This window comes from Thunnus albacares, chromosome 1 (assembly GCF_914725855.1).
Source record: "Thunnus albacares chromosome 1, fThuAlb1.1, whole genome shotgun sequence".
In the NCBI taxonomy this organism is placed as follows: Eukaryota; Metazoa; Chordata; class Actinopteri; order Scombriformes; family Scombridae; genus Thunnus; species Thunnus albacares.
Window position 1 is genome coordinate 24,810,677 of NC_058106.1, and position 10,435 is coordinate 24,821,111.

A 10,435-nucleotide genomic window follows, 5' to 3' on the forward strand; every position below is an offset into this window, starting at 1 on the left:
GTGTATTCATTATTTTTAAACTGGACTGAAGTCTACTGAATCCAGAGCTCTTCTCATTCAACTTGACTAATAGCGCTCTCTGCTGGAGTACTGCTGAGGCGTCAACACTCTTGGAAAAAAATACTTACAATTTAGTACTACTTTCAATAGGTCCACCTCTGAACTTCTGACCACAGAATCACTTGATGATATTGATGATGATATTGTTTCATAAGTATCATTGGAGCAGGTATATGCTTCATTGGTGCTTGAAAGCAAGTCAATTAAGCGTTTTATTTTTCTCTTTTTACATTTATTTTAAATCAATACACACAACAATACATTGCTGTTTCAAAAATGTCACAGGTAAATCATAATGTATATCCTTTAGAGCTGCAACAATTAATCAATTAGTTGCCAACTATTAGCTATATTAGTCACCAAATATTTTTTACAATCAATTAATCGTTTTGAGTCATTCTTAAGAAGAAAATTTCCAAATTCTCTGATTCAGGCTTCTCAAATATGAATATTTTCTGGGTTCTTTATTCCTTCTATGATAATAAACTGAATATATTTGGGTTTTGGACTGTTGGTCGGGACAAGACAAAACATTTTAAAACGTCACCTTGGGCTCTGGGAAAAAGTTATCGACATTTTTCACCATTTTAAGGACCAAACAACTAATCGAAAATAATTGATATAATAGATAATGAAAATAATCGTTAGTTGTAGCCCTAATATCCTTTACGTCTTTGCATATTGTACATATCCAGTGTGAGTTTTCTTTTAAAAAAAAAAAAAGTGGGCAGAATAGCGTCTATAAAGAGCTATTAAACTTAAATTCCTGTGCAAGCCTCTCTAATTCCTTCTCAAGCCTTAATATTTTTTATGGTTGAATTCAATTTGTGCATAGATACATTAACCCTTATGACGAAAAAAAAGTGAATGCACACTGTTATATTTCGAATAAATATTTTCTGTAGACCCTAATTAAGGTATATTGACTTTTATTGATGTTATTGTTAATTATGTTTATTTTTTATATTCATTTTAATTTGTTAACTTTTTCATATTTAATTTAACATTCCCAGTTTCCAAAAAAAAAATATATAATTCCTGCGCAAAAGTATGCGCAGCTAGCAGGTCCTTGAAGAACAATAAGGAGGGTTGAAGTTCAAAGTTCGAGGTAAAGATGTTTTAAAAGGATACGAGATGCGTTAAACTTTATTATTCAACATTCAGCACAGCCTAAACACAGCCTTTACAATAATGGCAATCAAATAATGGCGATAAAATTAAATTTAGAGTAAATAAGTATTGTATTTGTGTTTTAATTTCCGTGCGGAGGACGTACGGGAGTAGCTAGATGCAGTGGTGGTTTTCGTGCTGACATCTTTGCGCTGCAGCACAGTTGAATAACATAGCAAGCTAGCTAAAGGTAGAGGTAAACAAACGCGCTAAAACATACAAACCTCACCTTTTAGTTACATAGAAATCTTATGCTATGCCATTGCATCTGTCTAGTATTCAGTAATTACCGACGGTATGGCAGCTTTGTTGTTGCAGGGCCGTGTTAACCTTTGTAGGAAATACAGTAGAGGTTTAACGTGGACGTTGTCGAGGCAAAACTCTCACATATTAGCAAACAAGCCGATATATAGCGATAGTGTTAAAAATGTGCTATTCAGGTGCGCCAATGTCAGAAAGATGCCCATTTCAAAATCACAGCGGACACTTACAGGTCAGCCAGAGAAACTTATACAGGTAAGTTAAGTCAAACACATAATAGATTGACTAAATATCGTAGTTGGACGAATGATTTTTTTTTTTTTTTGTGCAATCCCAGATTTGGGTAACTTTGTGACTGTTAGTGATGTGAGTTGTGAGAAAAATCTGCAACGAGTCTGTGAAGTGTGATGTGTAAAGTTATACCACTAGCCTAAACAACGAGCTTCACTATTCACACAGCGATTTCCACCAGTAATATCAGTTGTGGCTGTGAGAGTTAACTTAAAGGACAGGTTCACAATTTTTCAAGTCTGTCTTAAAACAACAGTCAGGTGCCCATATGAACACTGAAAGAGGTTTTACTGGCTGTAATAATTTCTTCTGTTCATACTGGCTATTAAAAGATCCCCTTCAAATGTCCTTAACCTTCCTTTAAATTGAGAGTATATTCGGGTGACTGTTTTTTGGAAGTGGACTACTGACAGTGACAATCATCAGTACCCATTCAAAACGTGCTAAAGACATTCCCTTGGATAGATTAGATATGTTTCTCAGTTTGTAGTTTAGGATGGTTTTAATATATGTGATTAATATGTTATTCTACTGTGGAAGTTCTTTGAGATAATTCATGTTGCTTGTTGTTGTAAATTAATCGTATTGTGATGACATTTTCTATATTTGTTGGATTTGTTTATATGTTGTATTCATAATGAACGTGCAATCATTTGATCTCCCCTCTGTCATGTATTTTTGATATTTTGTCACAACAAAATATGTTGTCCCAATGTTCCCATTTTAGAGTCTTCTCTACAGACCTTTGAGTCCTGGCATGGTGGGAATCAGCAAAGAATTAATTAGGAACAACCTGCTGAGAAATCCCGTTGGTTTGGTGAATTTGTTAGGTACACACAAATTCTTTATCAACTTGAATATGTTTATTTATTTCATTAGCTAGCTACACATGATGAAAAACACTTTGATTACAGGAGCAACAAACTTCTTCAGTACATCTCAATCTAAACAAGAGAAAAATAAAAGTAATGGACCAAAGGGAAAAACTCCAGAGGAAGATGAAGGTAAGGGTTATATTGCTCTAACTATATGTCACATGACAGTTCATTGATTTCCATCTCCATCCTGATCCTCTTTATACTCCTCTTCCGTAATCCACCTCACCTTTCAGAGGAGAAGAAACGTCGTGAGCAGGAGGACCAGATGTACCGGGAGCGCCTGCGGACCCTCTTCATTATAGCGCTCATCATGAGCCTGCTGAACTCCATCAATACGAGTGGCGGTAACATCTCCTGGAATGATTTTGTCAATGAGATGTTGGCTAAGGGAGAGGTGTCACGCGTACAAGTCGTTCCCGAGAGTGACATTGTAGAAATCTACCTTCACCCTGGAGCAGTTATCTTCGGAAGGCCTGTATGTTGAGCAGAATTGAATACACACACATAACAATTAACCTGCATCTGAATTATTACAGTCAATGTGCATGCTAGCGTTTCATTTCCTGTTTTGGCAGAGGCTGGCACTCATGTACAGAATGCAGGTTGCCAACATTGACAAATTTGAGGAGAAGCTGAGAGCTGCTGAAGAAGAGCTGAATATCGACACAAAGGATAGGATACCGGTCTCCTACAAACGCACTGGATTCTTTGGGAAGTAAGATCATGACTTTTCTGGAAGAAATACATTCATGAGGTGCATGCAGGGCATTTCTAAGCAATTTGAAGGAATGTGTCAACCACAAAAAACATTCTCAATTAACTTGTGATTATGCCGGGCTTCTCATTAGTAATTTCATAAGCGAGACATTTTTAAAACCTCATGAAATGTTTCTTTATCTGTTTACTTTGCAGTGCGGTCTATGCTCTGGGAATGGCAGCCATCGGCGTGGCTATTCTCTGGTACATCTTTCGTCTAGCAGGCATGGGTGGCAGAGAGGGTGGCTTCAGTGCTTTTGTAAGTAACAGCACTTAAACTAATTTACATGCGTGTGTTTGATCTCAACAGAGTAATATCTGCATATTACAATGTACTTCACAGAATCAGCTAAAGATGGCCAAGTTCACCATTGTGGATGGCAAGTCAGGGAAAGGTGTGAGTTTCAAAGATGTAGCGGGCATGCATGAGGCTAAGATGGAAGTGAAGGAATTTGTCGACTACCTCAAGGTAAGCGTCCAGACTCAGGGTGAAATATGTTTGTCTCGTATATTACTTAACACGTGTGTTTTTATGTGAAACAAGCTTATCATTTATCAACTATCTACCTGATAAATCTGAGTCTTGTAGATAAACCATCTGTATCTCACATGATTACAACTTTAATTTAGCTTCATGTTCATGTTATCTTTTTCAGAATCCTGAACGATACCTCCAGCTGGGAGCCAAGGTTCCCAAGGGTGCGTTATTGCTCGGGCCTCCAGGTTGTGGGAAGACTCTGCTGGCCAAGGCTGTAGCCACTGAGGCTCAGGTGCCCTTCCTGGCGATGGCTGGCTCTGAGTTTGTGGAGGTTATTGGAGGTATGCCGGGATAGCACTAGCAATTGATATGGCATACAACATACATACTGATTATTCCTCAAAAATGTATTGTGTTTAGAATAATTCAGTCATGCTATGGTTATTAAAGTATTGGTCAAGTATTGGTATTTGATGTAGGTTTAGTTTAGTTGTTACTATTAATCCTATATTTTTATGTGAATTATATCATGTTTTTGTGTGTAGGCCTGGGTGCTGCCAGGGTGAGGAGTCTGTTCAAAGAGGCTCGTGCCCGGGCACCCTGCATCGTCTACATCGACGAGATCGACGCTGTGGGGAAGAAGCGCTCCACCAACATGTCAGGTTTCTCCAACACTGAGGAGGAGCAGACCCTGAACCAGCTGCTGGTAGAGATGGATGGTGAGTTAAACCTGAAATTTCAGAGCAGCTTGTAGTCATTACAGGCTAACTTTGCAGACACTGATGTCATTTTGAACTCTTTTACCTCTGCAGGAATGGGAACGACAGACCATGTGATTGTCCTCGCCTCCACTAACAGAGCAGATATCTTGGACAATGCTCTGATGAGACCCGGCCGATTGGACAGGCACATCTTCATAGATCTGCCCACCCTGCAGGTAGTCTCAAGCAGTCACAAAACCTAGTTGTGCCATTTGAAGTTATGATTTTATAAATTCCAGTGTTACAATAAGTTCATAAAGGAAATTTATGGCACTTTCTCAAGTAGTCCCTATATTTGCCTTTACTATAAATTGGTATTTCCATTATATACTCTCAAGCAATCAAACAGAAAACACTAACAAAACTGATCCACTTTAACTGTGTAGTAGATTCAGACAGAGTTTGTCAGTTAAATCTAATGTGTTTCATGTTTGTTGTTGTTTTTCTAGGAGAGGAAGGAGATCTTTGAGCAACATCTGAAGCTCTTAAAGCTGACCCAACCAGCTAATTTCTACTCGTTGCGTCTGGCTGAGCTCAGCCCAGGCTTCAGTGGTATATACATATTTACTGTCTTGTCCTCATATAAATGTATGCACATCTTCGGTCCTGACAGAATAATTGCTTGTCAACATCAATGAGCACTTGTTCAACAACTATGAACATCTTTTGGATATCACAGCACAAAAATGTTTATAGAGATGTCATCCCAGTAAGATGATTTTGAAACCTCTGTCCCTCCAGGTGCAGACATTGCTAACATTTGTAACGAGGCTGCTCTGCATGCTGCCAGAGAGGGGTACAAGTCCATCGATACTTTCAACTTTGAGTATGCAGTGGAGAGAGTAATAGCAGGTACAACATTGCAAACACTACTTGTATTGTAGGAAAACAATGAATTTTGTTATGTCTGAGTTGCTACTCAGTGCATATCTGTTTGTGTGTGTCTTTAGGAAGTGCAAAGAAGAGTAAGATCCTATCTAAAGAGGAGCAGAGAGTGGTTGCCTTCCATGAGTCTGGACACGCTTTAGTGGGATGGCTACTTGAGCATACAGAGGCAGTCATGAAGGTAACACAGATGAGGGTCTTCACGAATGGATGCATATAAAAGGCCTTAAAACAATCCTTAAACAGTAATTTTATAAATGAAGAAAGGCTTCACTTCTAGCTCATTTCACTGTTTTAATAGCTCTTTAGTTGAAATCATCAATAGATCATGCCGTGTGTGTTTCAGGTGTCCATCGCACCGCGGACTAATGCGGCTCTGGGATTTGCCCAGATCTTGCCTCGTGACCAGTATCTGTTCACCAAGGAGCAACTGTTTGAGCGAATGTGCATGGCTCTCGGAGGAAGAACTGCCGAGGCTATCACCTTTAACAAGGTTACAACAGGTACATGCCATCTATACATAACCACAGCATATTCACATGCATATCATCTCCTTCCTATGAGGCACATCATCCTGTTCTGCTCAAATTTCTAGCCCTTCTCAATCTCAGTTGTTTATTATTTAAAGTTTATTAGATTAAATAAACCCTATTAAGTCCTGAAATAGAGTGAGATTATTTCCCTTATTTCAAATAAGATTAAAATGTTTCAAGAGTTCTGTAGAATATTTGTATTTTAGCAATTATGTTTCAGGATATTTCAATCATGTCAAATTAGGGAAACCGCGATGAAAGCAAATTTAATTTTGTCTCTCCAGTAGCAGATTTCTTTCTTGTCATAGGAAAACAACTACAATTGGTTGCCCATATTTTTAATGTACTTGGAATTTTTTTGTCCACTAATCAACTATCAATTCTGATTAACTCTTAACTCTGGATAGAAATTTCAGCCAAAAATCTAAGATTTAAATAGAAAATGTAAAATACAAAAACACTGTATATTTTGACTTGGGTTAAACTCATTGTTCTACCTCTGTGTCCCCAGGAGCTCAGGATGACTTGCGTAAGGTGACACGTGTGGCCTACTCGATGGTGAAGCAGTACGGCATGTGTGACAGTGTCGGCCAGGTCTCATTCCCAGAAACGGAGGAGCAAGGTGCTGTTGGACGTCGGCCTTTCAGCCAGGGTCTGCAGCAGCAGATGGACCACGTGGGTTCTAAAATTGGATTAGTTTTCTATTTGTTAGCCCACATTAGCACACTATTATTATTATTTCAGTAAGCCATAATGTCAATATGGCCCTGTTTACACCTCCTATTAACATGTGTCTTGGGAGAATACCCATCCTATTGATTTGCTCTAACACTGCATCTGAACATATATAGAGTTATATGCAGCGATCTCCCCACAGCTGTGCATTTAGAGGCACAGCAGTGTAACTTCACTGATTATTTAAATCTCCAGACACACTGACAGGATCGGTCAGGATCTAATGTTAATGTCCTCACATACAAAAGTCAGCTGTTAAATACACACAGTCCAGGTTCATACAGTGAAATATTTTGGAGTAAAGCAGCCGTCCTCCTGATGAATCCTGAGCTCCATTATGTCAAGCAGTGCAGCAAAACTTAAAAACTACAGTTATCAACTAGACAGGACAGAGGAAAGTATTCAGGGGAAACAGAATTAAACATTTATCTTCTGAAATACTTTTTTAGACAGACAAGCGAAAAACAAGTTGTTTTCTGGTTTTGGTTTAATTTCTATTCCAGTTGCGGATTTGAAGATGAAAACAGGTTAGACGAACGGGAAAACAGGGAAAAAACGGGACGTGGATTTCGTGTTTTAATTCAAATGCATTTCTTTATCCTGTTATCAAACAAGTTGAACACAGTTTTGGATGGAGGGTTCACGGAACGAGAGGCAGCAATGCAATTCCTGTGCCTAGTCTGCCAGAAAATAGAGGAAGTCAGTTGAGTAGGCGGTCCTTCAGTGTGGCCCAGGACACATTGGGTGCATCCCAAGTCTCTTGAATTGCATCCACGTTTCCCTCACTTGTGTCTTTTCCTTGCGTCTTAGTCCCTCCCACCGTGGATGCAAGGAGAGACGCAAGGGAACCAAGCGAGGAGAGAGGAAACGAGACATGAGACGTCCTCTCCTCTGAAGCGTCATGTGAAGCGATGTCCGTTTCTGATGACGGCGATAATGATCACAGCAGATAGTGAAAAGATAATGAAAAGAAAAATCTTTCTAATAAATGAAGAAAGTTTTTATGGTTCTTTTGTTGATCAGACTGACAATTAATAGATTTTAACTACATAATGAATCAGAAAACAAGTAAAGCATAGAACTTGATAATGATACACTTAAATTGAATCTGTAATCTGTCTCCACTTCGGTATGAAACTGCCGTGATGTATCAGATCAGTCAGATCAGCTGCAGCGTCCAATCAATAACTGATATCCAATAAGGGGGCGTGTCGGCCAGTGAAAGACTTCCGTGAAGGCTGCTCTCATGTTTCCTCGCTCCTCGCTCCTCCGAGCAAAATAAGAGACTTGGGACGCTCGTCAAAATGGCGCATCAGGAACAACTTCTGGCTCAGGTCGAGGAGCGAGGAGCCATAAAATAAGAGACTTGAGATGTGCCCACTGTGTTGACTTTGCTAAAAGAATGTGGCCACGTGCGGCTCAGACCACTTCCACATGTGGTCTGATTGATGGGATCTTAATGCATGTTTAATGCATCTTTGGTGCGTTCACACATATACTTAGAGCTATTCACTTGTGATCGGATAACCCAAGCATGTTAATGCCAGGTGTAAACAGGGCCTTATGTGTTCTGAAATAGGACTACATATAATCCCTCTGCTAACCCTCCCTAGAACTCTGAATGTTGTTTATTGTTGTCATGAAGAATAAATATCACAGCATGTTTGTTCTTTCAGGAGGCTAAGATGTTGATCGCCCGTGCCTACAGGCACACAGAGAAGCTGCTAATGGACAACAGAGACAAGCTGACAATAGTAAGTTCTTCCCTTCTTTCACTCTACATGTAGAGGCAACATCATTTGCATTTTGGTAGCTGTGAGCCTTTTGCTTTCATCGAGCACAACACTGTATTATCTTTGGTTTAGTGTCAAGTTACAGTAAGTCACAACTTGTCGGGGGTCTGTGTTTCCAGTTGGCCAATGCGCTGTTAGAGCGTGAGGTGGTGAACTACGATGACATCGAAGCTTTGCTGGGACCTCCACCCCACGGGCCTAAGAAGATGATCCTTCCACAGAGCTGGCTGGAGGCTGAGAGGGACAAACAAGACACAGGAGAGGACGAACCTCCGCCACCTCCCCGCAAACACAATGAGGAGGACATGAACCCACAGCTGGTTTGATCTTAAAATGTATTGTCTCAGAATTATTTCCCATCTGCTGTGTTTGGTGGAGTGAGTGACTTTTATGAAACCTGGCGTTGATTCCTCACGTTAAAGCTATAAATAATAAAGTCTGAAAGTTAAACTATGTTTCATAAAAGTTTCATAAAACACTGCAATCCTTGTAGCCTCTCTGCAAATAATTATTTGCACTTTTTTCCAGTTAGATCATTTCAATAATCTGAAGCAGGCCTAAACAAGCCAGTGCAGATGATTTTGGGAAGAATTCCATCATTTTCCTCATGCGCTTGTTGCACAGCCACATTACTATGCCATGCAAGCAGCAATAACAAGTCTATTTAAACAGGATGTATCTAACTAGCCTAAAGTGCAAATAGTGTAGAAAAGCCCTTTAATCAACATTTACTGTTTGTGCAGTCAACAATGACAGAATGTGTCCAACACAGTGTGGTGTTAGGTGAAAGTGGGATTATTTTTCCGCAAACAGAGCAAGTACAGGTTTGTATTGCACTTGACAATGCACATTATTTCACGTGTGCAGATGATATTGCAAGGAAGCTTCTGGACATCTGTTACTCCAGTTATTCTATGCATAAAAAAGCGTCTTTAGGGGTGATTTTTCTACCTTGGCAGAGAGTACATATGCACCAAATATATTTGCATTAATTCAGGTAACTCCTGTGTACACAAACGCGTTGAAGTCTGCATTGTTGTGTTTGATATCCGAATGACCAGCATTAAACTATACTCAGTTTTTCACAAAGAAGAATCACAACTGTTTGTTTGACATTTATATATAAGAGTGTGAACAAGAGTCATCTATTGACTGAGTTGGAACAGTAGTGGTTAAAATTAAAACATATCCTTTTCTAGGAAAACTTCTGTTTGACAGCTTCTGTTTGATTTGTTAATTTGACTGGACAGTTCTTATGATTAGTAATTCCACCCTGCTGCGGTTCTGTTTACACAGTCATAGTTTTGCCAAAAAATGGCAAAATTTCCACTTGATCTTGAAACTGATGACACGACATGAAATCTGAAAGATGCTAGTTGGATAGTGAAGAACTGGATTATGCTGCAGGAGTTGTTTTCTTAAGTTTCTTAGGATGTTTTTAAGCTGCTATTCTGCTGTAAAAACTGGCATTGGAATTTATTGTAATAGACTGAATTGTCCCTTGAGAATCGTGTTTCATGCAGATTTAGGAAAATCATTTCAAGGCGGACATTTAAAAGTGTCTGTCATGCAAATTGACGATTAAGCAGCAGATAACACTCCTAATCCTTTGGTCGTCTTCTCACTGTGAAACATACATATTGAGGATGAGATGGGTCAGTTTGTGGCAGTGTTTTGTCTGGAACAAGATCTTTGTATTAGGGGCTGTGTATTGGTTTGATTGACAAAGTGAATATGAAGTCCCTGGATAGTCTTGCTTAATATTTAAATAAAGTTTTATTTAAACTTCTGTGTGTTGCACTTTTATGGAATATTCTATTTTAATGCCATATAT

The 10,435-nt window shown here is 39.1% G+C and overlaps 1 protein-coding gene across 1 annotated transcript; it reads left to right on the top strand.

Moving 5' to 3' along the window:
- Positions 1–1,172: 1,172 nt before the first annotated feature.
- Positions 1,173–10,390, top strand: spg7 (SPG7 matrix AAA peptidase subunit, paraplegin). The gene is made up of 17 exons (XM_044351464.1): positions 1,173–1,746; positions 2,510–2,612; positions 2,697–2,786; positions 2,894–3,135; positions 3,236–3,375; positions 3,573–3,675; positions 3,760–3,885; positions 4,073–4,235; positions 4,440–4,613; positions 4,707–4,831; positions 5,105–5,207; positions 5,397–5,507; positions 5,606–5,721; positions 5,887–6,043; positions 6,585–6,748; positions 8,485–8,562; positions 8,721–10,390. Exons 1-17 carry the CDS (start codon positions 1,528–1,530, stop codon positions 8,925–8,927), a joined length of 2,421 nt encoding a protein of 806 aa, XP_044207399.1. The 5' UTR covers positions 1,173–1,527; the 3' UTR covers positions 8,928–10,390.
- The last annotated feature ends 45 nt before the right edge of the window (positions 10,391–10,435 follow it).

What these genes read in the sequence shown, in the direction of transcription:
- spg7 (XM_044351464.1), top strand. Translation starts at nt 1,528, where the DNA reads ATGGCAGCTTTGTTGTTGCAGGGCCGTGTTAACCTTTGTAGGAAATAC. An exon ending in TGGTTTGGTGAATTTGTTAG is followed by an intron (nt 2,613 to 2,696) that starts GTACACACAAAT and finishes CTTTGATTACAG; the next exon opens with GAGCAACAAACTTCTTCAGT. An exon ending in TAGATCTGCCCACCCTGCAG is followed by an intron (nt 4,832 to 5,104) that starts GTAGTCTCAAGC and finishes TTGTTTTTCTAG; the next exon opens with GAGAGGAAGGAGATCTTTGA.